At 39.4% G+C, this 14,854-nt stretch overlaps 1 protein-coding gene across 2 annotated transcripts in view; it reads right to left on the bottom strand.

The window, feature by feature from the left end:
* The window catches only part of MALRD1 (MAM and LDL receptor class A domain containing 1), a 349,934-nt gene that overhangs the window by 58,961 nt on the left and 276,119 nt on the right, over window positions 1-14,854 (bottom strand). For both annotated transcript variants that reach the window (XM_054992174.1, XM_054992175.1), the window contains exon 30: window positions 5,925-6,200. In XM_054992174.1, coding sequence (XP_054848149.1) covers window positions 5,925-6,200 — 276 coding nt within the window. The remainder of the gene's footprint in view (window positions 1-5,924; window positions 6,201-14,854) is intronic.

Here is a 14,854-nt window from a genome sequence, read left to right as displayed (position 1 = left end):
TCCAAAGTACCACATTTAATCTATGAAGTTCTACCACAGCTTGGCTAGGAATATGTACAAATGTTGACCACTCTTATGTTCCAATGTGTTCTCTAATTTAAAACAATCTTGCCCTTTCATATGCTACATGGGCACAAGTTGGGTATTGTGCAGGTACATGATGGAGCATTTCCATCCCATTAAATGCTTTGTAGCTGAGGTTCTTTCAACGGAGAATTGCCAAAGAAACTAACCATGTATGCACATCATTTGCAAAGCCATCCTACACAGACTTACATCCTCAAAGTCCACTGAAGTCAATGGGCTTAGAAGGGTAGCAAGTATGCTTAGGGTGGCATTGCCAATCAGGGGCTGTCTTAACCAATGGATAACAGAGACAGCTGCTCCAGGTTGCACCCTGTGGGGGACCCTGACCACCCACACCCTCACCCCTTACAGAGGGGGGCAGGTGGCTCAGCGGCAGAGGCCACTTGCTGGCCCCATCATCCATTCAGGCAACCAGCTTCTGGAGGCAACAGCGCCTCCCACCCACCTTTTATGGGTTGAGGGCTGCCCTTTGCTTGAACCCCAGTGACAGGAACTAGGCACAGCAGAGGACATGGAAGGAAGTGGCATAGATTCTGGAGCCCAATCCTGGATTTTTGCCCAGGGCCCCAGAATCACAGCTTACTGCTAATAATCCAACTTTTGATGGCTTGTTGTTAACAATATAAGCAGATTTCATTGAAAAGTAGGAGGTGTGACTTGAAACTTTTTTGCATGGCTGTTTCAGACATGCAAGTCAATGCTTGCTATTTCACGCATTTAGTAACAAAAATGTATTCGTGCATCCTAAATATCCACATGTTTGTGATAATCAGGAACCCGGATTGTGATTGGTTGTGCTATTACTCAACTTTCTGAAATTTTAATGAAATCAAAAAGAGTCCAGTAGCACCTTTAAGACTAACCAATTTTATTGTAGCATAAGCTTTCGAGAATCACAGTTCTCTTTGTCAGATGCATGGAGGGCAAAAAGAGAAACTGGTCAGATATAGAGGAGGAGGGGGGGCGGGGTAGATGCAAACATCTCCTTCTGATATGCAGATGCAAACAGCTCCTTCTGATGTGGAGATCAGTTTGCTTCTGTAAAGGTTCAGAGGACTTAGCTGTGCTAGTCTGTAGTAGCAAAATCAAAAAGAGTCCAGCAGCACCTCCAAGACCAACCAATTCCACCGCAGCACAAGCCTTCGAGAACCACAGCTCTCCCCGCCAGATGCATCTGACAAAGAGAACTGTGATCCCCGAAAGCCCATGCCAGGTGCCACTGAACTCCCCCTGACCCCGCCTCTGTAATAGGGACTATGAATGGTTATCTCATTATCACAGGTAACTGATTTCCTTTACAGAGGCGGGCTCAGGGGGAGTCTAGTGGCACCTGGCGTGGGCTTTCGGGGATCACAGTTCTCTTTGTCAGATGCATCTGGCGGGGAGAGCTGTGGTTCTCAAAGGCCTGTGCTGCAGTGGAATTGGTTGGTCTTGGAGGTGCTGCTGGACTCTTTTTGATTTTGCTACTACAGACTAACACGGCTAAGTCCTCTGAACCTTTACAGAAGCAAACTGATCTCCACATCAGAAGGAGATGTTTGCATCTACCCCGACCCCCCTCCTCCTCTATATCTGACCAGTTTCTCTTTTTGCCCTCCATGCATCTGACAAAGAGAACTGTGATTCTCGAAAGCTTATGCTACAATAAAATTGGTTAGTCTTAAAGGTGCTACTGGACTCTTTTTGATTTTGCTACTACAGACTAACACGGCTAACTCCTCTGTATCTATGAAATTTTAATGAAACATGCCCTACTGTGGTCTGAACTTGTGGCAGAACAGCACATTTTGCCTATATGTCCTCAGTGCTTGCAGAGATCATGTCCTATGCTCATCAATGTTATTGAAACCTCCATGTTAATTAGTAAATACAAAAGCTCAAGAATTATGCTTAAGTAAACATTTATCACTGCACCAATATTTATTCTAAAAATGTCATATTCTCTGTTGTTCAAAGAAAGATTTATGATGCCTGAAATCAGAAGAATTTCAAGGTTACTTTCTTCTTCTAAACCTGTGTACTATCAGACTGTACCATTCAGTTATAATCTCCCAGATCATCTAACCTAAAGGAACTCTAAAAGGGATAATCTCAGGAAAAATTCATAAGCCTCCAACTGATTCATGGTGGGATCACTGATCTATAGGATGTGACTTGAATGCCTGTGACTACTCTTCCAGAAACTTAAATCATTCTGGAATTAGCAGATCTGCTTTAACTAATGAAACATTCTGTAGTATCGCCTGAGGTTATTACTTTACAACAATCTTGTTTATGACACTATCAACAGAATATTTTCCCATTGATATACAACAAATGAGCTAATAGAGTAATCCCACATTTAAAACAATGAGTTTGGGATTAGGAAAAAGGAAAAGAGAAGGACGATCATTTGCACAATTATAAATATCAGCAAGCCATTCGACATTGCTAAATTAATAACAGCCAAAGTTTAAGCATAGTTGCATCAGCAAACGAAATCTACAACAGGTTATGCCCCACTACATCAACAGTACAATATCTTGATGATGCATCTGCAATGCGATAATATTACAAGCAAATACACTAATGCTACTGTTAGCATCAGAATGTGATCTCAAAGAAATTTTAAGTGTCATTCATCAGTAGGAAAGTTAAGCGTATATTTAAATATCCCCAACTTAAATCAGTGGGATTGAAACAAATTTGTTTGCATTAAGCCCTCAGAGGTACTGTTTAATACTAGTAGACTCACTGGCTCTGTTCCAAAGCTCGTGGGAATACAATGTGCCCCCTGCATGAAATACATGGGGCATGTTTGTAGACTGTGGCTTCCACATCCACAAGGGCAACTGTATCAAGTTTAACAATCAGTTGTGTTAACTATAGTGAAATTACTCCTTTATGTATTTGGAAAATCAATCCTTCTAAATTCCACATTGTTTACTGAATGACAGAAAAGTTTAATGAATGGCACAGAAAAGCACATTAGAGTTTGGGGCTTCAATAGGTTTCATATTCATTATTATTACAAATTATTTTCCCTCCTAAATAACACATACTAGGTCATTTAGTTTTGGCATGTCGCACGGAAATGAAAAGGTATTCAAATTACTTGACAATATAGTCCATTAACAAACTCAAAATGGGCACATAACATTATTCCTCCATTTGCAAAGAGGTTTTTTAATATGTAAGCATTGAATTTACAGCAGATAATTAGTGAATATGAACTTCATGACTGAGTAATATCTGAACTATTCTGGCCATGACTTGTCACCCTACAATGTCACATCTCAGTTTCTAACAAATCCCTCACACAGAGGGCACTGGGGTAAATGAAATTGCTCAAGTGAACTGAATGTTAGTCGCATACTATAGAATTTAATAAATTAATCACTTGGACTTTTGATTTGTACAAGTAATTCATGTTCAAGCAGGATTAGTCCAATTAGCCCAATTTTATGACAACTAGTTGAGTTTTATTTAAAACTTCAGTTGGTTTGATTAATAAGAACTGATCACATTCATTAGAGCCAAGGCCATAGATTTATCATTCAGTGGTGGAAAATGGTGCAAAGTAAGCCTCAGTGTAAAGCTGAAAGATATGAGCCTTAAAACCAATCATTTCTTTATGTTTTAGTTGTTGCCTACCAGAAAAGAAGGCAAAATTTCCACTGTATTCCTCTTTCATTCTGTGCAAATACTTCTGCAATTTTTTTAGAAACAGAGTCCAGTAGTGGAAATATAGCATTGTAATAATAGCTTGGAGTAACATATCCAAGTACCTTTTATTCTCTGCATGAATCCTTTGGTGGAGGCTTTTAACTATAACTCCTAGTATTCAGTGGCCATTTTAATGTTTTTACTTTTCCTTTAAAGTTTCATTTACTGCTTTGCAGTTAATGAATATTGTATGTGGTCCAGGGTCCCTGATAGTTAAAACTGACTTTTGTGGGAGACAATTAACATTGCATATTAATGTTTCATGATGCTGATATTAAATATATGTATGATCATGAATGCTAATGAGGTTTTCACAGGTGCTACTACTCTTGTTTGCACTGTGGGGAGAAAAAGATGTCAGCACTTTAAAAAATTTATCCCTTAACGATTTGTCTACATTTCAAGGTTTATAGGGATATAGCTCAAATCTTTTTGATTGTAATATAAAGGACACGGAAATAATTTCTCACTCTTGCTACAAGCAGCTAAACTATATACTACACGTACTATGCACATACATTTATTTTTTAAATCTGGTTTTAAAAAACAATTCCTTCCTAAAAATAAACAAATAAATGTGTTTTTTCTTTGCTAGAATTCAGAGATAAGAGGACTAGCTAAGTAGAGCATAATAATTTCATACTTCTGCAGGATGGAGCAGGAAATAAAATCAACCATATTGATAGCTATAGTGCAACATTAACATATATATCCGACTATCAAACTGTTCAGTTAGCGTGGCTGGAAACTGCCTGTGTACACATATCTTTAAATCACACATGACAAGAATTTTGTGGTGGCAATAGTGGCGGCGATGAGGGGGTTCGGAAGATGTGAGTGATAGATTTTTTGATTGCTTCACTTTTCACTCTGGAGTTATGTTTTATCTCTACAGATCATATTTTTCGCAGCCTATCTTGTTCTCTGGGAAAGGATTTTTCACTTGATGCAATTTGGGACTTAAAACCCAGAAAAGAATTTTGGTGGCTTGTGGTACAGACAGGAGAATTATAATCAGGGAAACAATGATAATTCATTTAATTATAGAATGCTACTTTTTAAACCACAGAGCTTGTAAATTTGGGAGAATGCCTGTAAAAAAAACAGGTGCTTTGGAACCGTTTTGAAATTAATTAAGAAATGAAATACATCAGTCAGTTCTCAAGATAGAGCACTATGTGAAAGACAGAGGAAATCAGAAGATAAAATGTAATATAACAGCATGGATCCTATATTCCTGTTTTACTTGTGGGAGGCACTTCCACTCACAAAAGAGAGAGGGAGATTTTTGCTGATTCTTGCCTCTGACCACAGCCCTTGGCTTCAATTCCCATCATATTCTCAAGGGTCCATTGATGCTTGGAGGCATAATTCCAGAGAGCACAGAAGACTGCATCAGAACGGAGGAGGCTGCATTTTATCTACTGTGTTCCCACTTATCCTGCAAAGTTTTCAAGCCACCACAATATAAAGCCTGAGAAACTAAAGTATAAACAACATATAGTGTTCTGCTTTTTAGTAAGCCAATACTCTCTAATTCAGAACTGGTCACATAGTAGTGTTTTCTTTCCTGCACTACCCTAGAGGAGTATGAGCAGATAGAACAAGAACAGCAAGATTCGGGTACAGTAGCACCTTAAAGAACAAGATTTCTAGAGCATGCACTTTTGAGAGATAGCGCTCCCTTCGTCAGACTTAAGGAGTGGAAAAAGGAAGGAGTCTTTATAATCCAGACTAATTTATAATACCCCTCCTACCCTTTGTCTGGATTATAAAGACTCCTTCCTTTTTCCACTCCTTTTTCCACTCCACTCCAACAACCTTCCCATTCACTTCAATGGAGGGACAGCTCAGAAGGACATAGAGAGAGTGAGTGTGGTGTAGAAGTTAGAGTTCTGGAAGAAGTTGTGAATACATATATGACAGAAACCATGAGCTAGTCAACCCTTTGCTTATTAAAGGATCAATAAGTTGTTTAGGCTGCACTGGGAATCCCCAAAGGGCATACTAAGTACATCTTCTACTTGACACCTTTAGTTTGCCGTATCAAATTATACTAGTTTTAATTAAATGAAAAATTACATATGAAATTGTAATGTTTTGCATCTTAAGTGCAAATGTTTAGTACTTACGACAATTGGCTTCATCTTCGTTGAGTTCGCAGTCAGTCACACCATCACACCTCAGGAGTGATGGGATACACATCTGGTTAGCACATTGGAACTCTGTTTCCTTGCAAGACCTCGGAGTCTCTGTGGTTGGTTGCTCAGTAGGGCAGGCCATTTCATCAGATCCATCTGCACAGTCCTCCATTTGGTCACATTTCACAGAGAGAGGCACACACTGTTTCACGTATATGCAAGTGAACTGATCACTGTGGCAGGTTGGAGGCTGTGGTGCAACTGACCCTAAAGGACCAGGATATGGATGAAAATGTCAGTACTTGGATTTCCTATAAATCTTCCCAATACGCCCTGATCTGGCTGGCTCAAACTAGCCAGATCTCATTGGATTTCAGAAACTAAGCAAGGTCAGCCCTGTTTAGTACTTGGATGGGTGACTACCAAGGATGTTCAAGATTGCCATGCAGATGTAGGCAAAGGCAAACCACCTCTGCTTGTCTCGTGCCTTGAAAACCCTACGTCATAACTTGGCTGTGACTTGATCGCACTTTACACACATGCAATGTATAGATTAATATGAATTCATTAACATGAATTGCTGGTATGGCAAATGATGGCCATGCATAATTTGATGTTCCAAAGCTACTTAACACACTTTTTATTGCGCTTTAAAAAGCTAATATTTATCTATGATTTGATTTTGCAAGGTGATGCTGCAATCCTCGCAAATAATACATTTGAAAATGGAACTTACTTTGCTAGCAATGCCTACTGATGCATAAAATGAACTGTGTTTTGAATGTGTTTCTGCAGTTATGCCTTTCCGCAGTTTTGGCTAGAGCAACAAAAACAGCAAGATTGTTATAACATACCAGCCTGCTCACTCCCCCGCTGGGAGGCAGATTTTCCCTCCAAAACCGATGTGGTTGTTTGCTGGGGCTGGAAAGCCTCTGGTAGCACATATATGGTGTAACTTAGAATTCCTTTTGTCTCATACTTTAAGAATGTGTATATATATATATATATATATATATATATATATATATATATATATATATATATATTTGGTTTATATCCAAGATCAGAATTAAGTAGGGAAAAAACAGAAGCCCACGTCTTTTTAAAAATGAAATGGCACTAGAGACTAAGTAATGTTCAAAAAGATAACCGCAAGTTTATTCAACAGGCAGGGTTTGTGTGTAGGTAGGCAAGGAAAGGAAAGCTGACATAAATTTTGCTTGTTGAACAGAATACTTCACAAGCATTAGGCACAATTGTGTTCTTAAAGCTTAGTTTCAGTAATGACAGATTTTAGAAGTGAGAGGTTAGTAGCTTCAAACTTAAGTTACTTAAACAAGGTTCTTTCATAGATTTCACTTCACTGGGCAGGAATTATTCTTCTCCTAAAGACCTAACCCTGTTCTCTTGGCTGAAGGAGAGTCCTTTTACTACCCACTTCCTCTGCCAACCACGTGCTCCCAGTTCTATCTTGTCTGAGTAAAATGAGTGCTGGCTTTCCCACTTCAGTTCATCAACTTAAAAGCTTTTCATAAACCTTAAGCTGTTCCAGTTAGGACAAACTTTTCCCTTCTTTTCCCCTCACACAGAAGAATCTCAGTCTGACTCTCCCTGATCAGATTCCAAGCTTCGACTCTCCCCTCATAATTCTGTCAGCATCCATATGTTACCTTCTTACTGACCAATCATGGGGGGGGGGGGAGCAGCATGCCAATCATCCTCCCTTCAGGCAGTTGTTTTAATTCTTTACCTTCCACTGTCTAGGTGCAGCACTTGGTAATCCTTGCATTTAAAATCCATTCCATCACAACTGTCTACTGCTGTTGCACTGATGATCAAAAGTTCTCACCTACCAGATTTGTCTATCAGTGCTTTTTTGCCTACCCTCTAAATATCACAACTGCCAGGAGGTAAGGAAACAAAGCTTCTGCTCATGCCTTTTGACTGTGACAAAAATCATTTAATCTGGCTGGATATTATCCACAAAAAGGTGTGTGTAGGGTGAATGTCTGTTTCAGTGCATAACAGAGTACAGCCTTTTTTGTCAGGAGGACCAAAGACAGTATTATAAAACTAGGGTATTCCTTCCATTCTTGAACGTAAGGAAACAATACTTTCCAAGCATGAGCAGAGTGCCTTTTGCCACTGACAGCTCTCCCTTAAGAAAAAGGTTTCTCGTCATCTTGGTCATGTGCAAAGTAACCACAAGTACTCTTGTGGTCTATGCAAATAAGAAGAAATATATGATCAAATTCACTATTGTTTATCGTTTCTAGCTACTAATTAAACTTATACTGCCTCTGCATTTGAGGTTCATAAATTTGCCGAATGTGCATTATTGAGTCTATGTATATTGTGCAGAAGGGTGTGAGCCTTAATCAGACCTCACAAAGAACAGCGTTCTATCTAGTTTAGCACCCTGTTTCCAAGCAGATGCTACAAGCAGTGGCACAAAAGCAACATCTTTCCTAGTTACTGCTCCACAACAACTGTTGCTGATTCATAGGTAAACTGCCTTTGAACATGAAGGTTCTTTTTAAAAAATATATTTTTATTAATTTTCCATTTTTAAATATAACAATAAAAACAAACATGAAGGTTCAATGTATCCATTGAGAGCTCTATGTCCTCTGCAAGTTTGTCTTGTATGTTTTAAAGCCAAAGCTCACAGCCCTCATTGTGTCTTGTAGTGAGGAATTCCATACATTAATTATGTGTTGTATACAGAAATATTTCCTTTTTGTCTGTCTTAATCTACTGAACATCAGTATAATTGAGTATCCTCCAAGTTGCAGTATCCCCCATACTGATTTTCCATATTCTTTTCAGGGAGAGGGGTTATTGGGATTTCATTTGTATGATGTATAAGCTTTCTTGAACTTATGAGAAAAGTTGGGATATAAATATTGTAATAAATAAAATCAATAAAATGGTGACATGATTACCATCCCTATTGGACATAGACGAGTATATCAAAACCTAGTTTAACATGTTGAACACGATAATTTTCCCTACAGTCCTTATGCTTGGGGTAATACAATACACCTAGTATTGGTTTTCTGAATTTTGCAGGAGAGTCAGACTTAAGTTAATGCTACATAAAACCACAGGAGTGTTTAGTCTTTGGCTTCTAAACAACACTTAGCTGACTGTCATTCCTGATGCTCTCTGCTTCTTCTATAATGTGTAAAGGGGGAATCATGGATCTCAGCATGAGTGAGATGTACAAGTCCCAAATCACAAATTGTAGCAGCAGAGAAAGAAGACACATGACCCTCTAAGGGTCTCTATAATGTATGAGCCAGCTCTGAAGCAGAATCTATGCACACAGCAGAATGAGTAGAATTGGATTAGTCCACTTCAGACCACAGGTAGGAGAGAATAAAATTTAAGATAGTCCTTTGTATGACATGGCAAGTAAAAAAAAAACCCTCTAGCTGTTTGGGAGGAGAAAAGCCCAATTTTGCTTATTTTCTACAAGCAGGGAGGTTTGGTTTAGGTAGGGGAGCATTTGGAGCAACAGAATTTGAACTTTCTATCGGAGCAACAGAATTTGAGACCGTCGGGGAAGATAGTTTGCTCTCTGACAAGTCTGGCTGTTGTCTGAGAAGAAAACATGAAAAAGTAGTCAGGTAAAAAGAAGCTTCCTTTGATCCTCCCCCAAGTATCTGCCGAAGTTACTAGAGCAGATGCAAAGCAACTGCTAGAACATGCAGCAGTTAACGATTATGCGAAGCAGCAATTTACAGAGACTTGAATCAAAGGAGCTACGGGAGGATTTTTGCTGTATTCCCCTCTGCCAGCAGACCCCTCTGCCCCTCCCCACAGAAAGGTGATTCTTGTGGTTGTGGAACTTGCATGGACAAACAACCAGACTGGGGGTAGGTGGGGGGGAGTTGCAGTGATGATGAGAAAAGAGCAACATCCCCTTTCTCCTTCTCCCATAAGGGCCCCTCTCTTGAAGAAAGGAAGAGGAAAGTTTGCTCTGTTCTCAGGCCTCACTGATTCCTTCCCCTTGACCTACATTGTTGTTGTCCCCCAGGGACCTGTGACTCCAGTCTGTATCTTCTGGGTGGTGGTGGAAAGGACTGCAGGAGGGAGGGAAATCTAGTCTTCTTCACAGATTCCCAGCTCTGTGCCATAATATACAAATCCCAAGTAGGAATCCAAGTTCAGGTGTTTTAAATTCCTAACTCTTTGATTCCAAGAGAACTTTAATTGCAGTCTGCCAACTACTTTGTTCGGGAAAGGAGCAGTTGACGTAAATGGTATTACTCTAGAGTAAATCTCGTAAATTCTTACTGTTTAACTCCCTTTATGATCCCAGCCAAAGTGCCCATTTTTGTGGTTTTGAAAAAGTCACCCTCATTACTTTGAATAATGAGAGCACTTAAATCCTTGGCAGAAATAGGGCCTAAGTATTTATACCTTTGTGACACCTCATTCTTTGAATGTAAAACTCGAGGGAGGTCAATTTAAATAGGGATTAAGGCTAGGATCAAAGCAACATTATTTAGAAGGAAGTTTTAGAAAAAAAATCAATAGAATGACATACAAATAAAGGCGCCCAGGGCTGTGGTACTAATGTGATGAGTGAAAAGTGATGGTTCTGAGATTTGAGATGTTTGGCAAAGTTGATCAAATTCTTACCTCCATTAATCTAGTGTAAATCCGAACTTAATACCTTGGAAATAAGTGGGAATACACTAAGTTAACAGAACATTTTCAAAGTCTTTACAATAAAGTAGTCTTGAGCTTTCAGCTAGAAAACAATTAACACAATAAAATCTCAGTTTTTAACTGTGCTTTTCATTATAATGTTTCATTAACATTAATGATTCAGTTCTTTCTACAGCATTAAAATATACTTGGAATTTGTTAGACTGCTTATGTTATTTATGTATCCAACCAGGATATATACTGGGGTATAATTTGGTTCCTTGAGCACAACGGAGGTAATAAATGCTTATATATAGTACAAATGAAATGTTTCTGCTTAGAAAATACTAGGAGAGTAACATGTTTTAATGCCTACTTATTACAAGGTATAAAAGAGGTTCTCCTCCTTCAAGATCTTAGTCTAATTCACACTCATCTTTTGTGCTTCTGTTCCCCAAAAGTGCACCATCCATCCATTCTCTGCAATTGTACCTGTGCTAATGTTTACCTTTGTGTGATGCTGAATAGACCTGGTTTGTTTCACAGATCAGAATTTAATATTATGGAAAGAATATATAACTTATAGGCCACATGCCGCCTTCATGACAAACCATACAGTTTGTTTGTGATGATAATGAGCTGAACACTGCAGCTTGTTTACTTCTAGGAGCTAGATGGCGCATGCACATCACTCCCATTCTACAGTTGCTCCATCAGTTACTGGGCTCAGTTCAAGGTCATGACATTGAAAGCCCTTCATGGCCTTGGCCCCTCATATCTGTGCAACCGTCTCTTTCCCTATGTTCCACCACAGCAGCTTCGCTAGTCTGAACAGGGCCTTCTGCAGATACCACCATGCAGTTGGGCAAAAGCAACACCTGCCCATACACACTTTCTTTGTGGTAGCCCCCACCTTGTGGGATGGCTTGCCTGAGGAGGTCAGGAAAGCTCCCGCTCTCCTGACTTTCTACAAACTATGCAAAACTGGATTATTCTGAAGGGTTTTCTACTCAGATTATAGGGCCATGTCTTAAGAAATAGCTCAAAGAGATACCTTTGTAAGGGACAGGGACCATAGACTAAGACATTGAGTACTGTCTGCTGAGGTTGATAGGTTCCTATTGGGTAGTTCCATGTTGCTAAAGATGTCATGTTAATTAGTTATGCTTTGTTTCAGAAAGGTTTCATCTCTGTGTTTGGCTTTATGCTTCTTTTCTAATTTTCTGCCACCATACTTTATTTGATCCATTCATTGAATGTCTTAACTGTTAATCATATTGTATTTTGCTCACTGAAGGTCCTAGCTGTTGATTATATTTTATTCTCTTGCATTGTGTAATCCGCTTTTGGTCTCAGTGAGAAAGGTGGACTATAAATAAATGAATACATACAATCCTCAGGCTTGTTTGCTTCTTCTGCTTCCTTCTCCTCCTCCTACATCATGTCAAAATGGCACACTTCCTGGTTTAGAACTAACCATACTTTGTAGTGCCATGCAAACCAAATGCATAAAACAGTTGTATTGCATTTCTTGAGCACAACTCAGGACTCTGACTCAGGATTAAACTGTGGCTTAGAATCTTGGTATATAGACAAGAAACAAACTGCACTTTCAGATAGCACAAGAAACTGTGGTTAGTTCTAAATGAGAAAAACTTCAATCACACATGAGGGTAGGTGAGGAGAAAGAAGCACATGGGTCAAGAACTCCTGATTTGTCCATGTCTTGAACAAACAATAGTTTATTTGTGAATCTAAATGCAACATATATGTCATTACTATTTATTTAGTTACTTTCTATATTTGTACCCTGAGGTCTACAAGATTACATGCAAACAACAAACACAGAAATAGCAACAGCAGCCTGAAACGATAAGCATTCAACCCCATATAGAAATCAGTAAAAACCAAGAGTTCATCAATAAAACTTTAAAACATCATTGAAACCCAAAAATGCAGTTGAAAGCAGGGGCAGCGGGAATGATCTCAACATCAGCTCTAAAATAGTTGAAACTATATTCAGTAATCTCCTCCCATGCCCCTCCCCTCAAAAGAATTATCTTCAGCATCAACCCATAGGCCTACAACGTGAGGGTTGACTAAGAGCTAAAACACATGAGACAAATTACAAGGGGACACTCAAGTGAAGGGAGACACAACGTTAGCTGGGAAGCTGATTGGAAGGCTTTGTCAATTTCTCCTCTCTACAGAGCCAGGGAAATTGCTCCTCAGAGGGTTTGTTTATTTCATCTTTGCCTCCCAGAAGGGGAGGTGAAACTGAAGAGCCTTCAGGGAGGTAGATGAAATAAACCCTCTGAGGAGCCATCTCCTGGTTCTGTAGAGAGGAGAAATTGACAAAGCCTTCCAATTTGTCTGTTAGAACTCAGCTTCCCAGCTAACATTGTGTCATCTTTCACTTGAGTAACCACGTGTAATTCGTCTTGTGTGGTTTAGCTCTCAGTCTCGAAGGGCAGGCAACTCTCCTCTGTGGGTAAACCAGCTTCATTTCCCTCAAGGCAGCAACACAGAGAAGGGCAGAGCCAAATGATTTCAGGGCATGGGAAGGTTTATATGGGCTAAGACCATACCACAGATAACCTAACCCTTAAAGCTGAGAATAGCCCAACTTTTCGCACTAATAGTAATTCTCTTTTGAAAGAGCTGCAATTCTGCTGTATCTTGGACATGAAGATTCCTCCTCTGATAACAAAGCCTCAAAGGATTCAGCTTTGTAGCTAAATTCCAGTGGGTGTGCCAGAGATCTTTATTGGATCTTATCAGGGATCGGAGTTCAACAAATTGCTATGGGGTGCGCAGAGATTTATTGAAACTTTTTGAGTTTTCAATACATTTAGAAGAAATGCATTTTTGAAGGGGGTTGCCAAAGATGAATTATATATATTAATCAAGTTGTTCTGCTTTCAAAAAAGAGCGTTGATTTCAATGGACTTAGACTGGAGTAACTCTGCTAAGGATTTTACTGTTAGAGTACATCCAGAGCAGTTTGTTGTAACCCATATACATCATGAAATTACTAGTTGGGTTGATTCAGCAGTAAAGGAGTGAAGATTTTTGCTGATCCCCCTAACTGCAGCTTTTGTTGTTCCTTGGGGGTCTTTTCCCTAGGAACAGAATTTTCAGATTCAAGAAGAGACCTTGTATTAGCATAAATTACCACTGATTCCAGCCCATTATGTTTACCTGCTTGTGTTTTCAAGAAAAGCAGATAGAAATGCATATACATTTTTTTCTCCTCTCAGTTAGGAATTGTCAGCTGGTTTGGAAGACTTACACTGGGGTATCCAGTTCAAAATTTCAGTTGGGCACTGGAGACTGAAACCAATCACTGATCTAAGTGTATTCCTCTTAGTTGGCAGTTCCCCTGACAACTGGTGCTCTTGCTGGCAGCCAGAGCAATGAAGTCATGAACTAAGTTGGCATGCCTATTGAACTACAAGCTGCCTCTACAGGTCTTATCAACATTGGTAAATTACATCCTGCTAGACATAACCTTTCAGGTTAACAACAACCAGCTGATTGCTTAACCAGGTATTCCTATCTTCAGTATGCACTTCACAATGGCTTCTCAAGGTTGTATTCTAACTCAGCTATTGATCTCCACCCATTACAGGTGATAGTGACAATTCCCCCATCCAATTAAAGGGCATTAGATTTGTACTTGGGTAGCGGTGGGTTTTTTTTGTCCTCCTCCTGTCCTGATAACACAGATATTTTTATACTGATAATAATTGACATTTTTATGTGTTTCCCATACATAAGTAATCATTACAGCAACCTAAATGCTGGATCAGACCAGTGTACATGTGAGTTTCCCCAATAGGCCAAATAATGATCCCCAAGACAATAGCGGGTTGGGAAAATGGTTTGTATAGAAAGCTTGAAACACCTTCCGCACACGGGCCACGGTCACAATCCAAATCAGGCACATTGTATGTAGAAACTGAGGATAGCCTACAAGTCACATGTGACTGTTACCCAGGATACAGTTGGGGACCCCAGACCCAATCTCTGCACTCCATAATGTGTGAATCAGAAAGCTACCTTTATTCTGAAAAGGCTTACTTAAAAGCAAGTCCTATTTATTTCAGTAGGTGTTATTGCTATATATATCCTGAGAATGGCATCCTAAGATCCTAAAGGGAATTCAAGTATAGTGTTAAGAGTTCCAAACCTTCTCTAATTGAAAAGTCACCTGAGAATCCAGAGTTGCAGGTTATAACAAAATGCCATGAAACAAATGC

This window comes from Eublepharis macularius, chromosome 11 (genome assembly GCF_028583425.1).
Source record: "Eublepharis macularius isolate TG4126 chromosome 11, MPM_Emac_v1.0, whole genome shotgun sequence".
NCBI classification, from domain to species: Eukaryota; Metazoa; Chordata; class Lepidosauria; order Squamata; family Eublepharidae; genus Eublepharis; species Eublepharis macularius.
The sequence above is the reverse complement of the archived record's forward strand: the minus strand, read 5'-3'. Positions and strand labels throughout refer to the sequence as shown.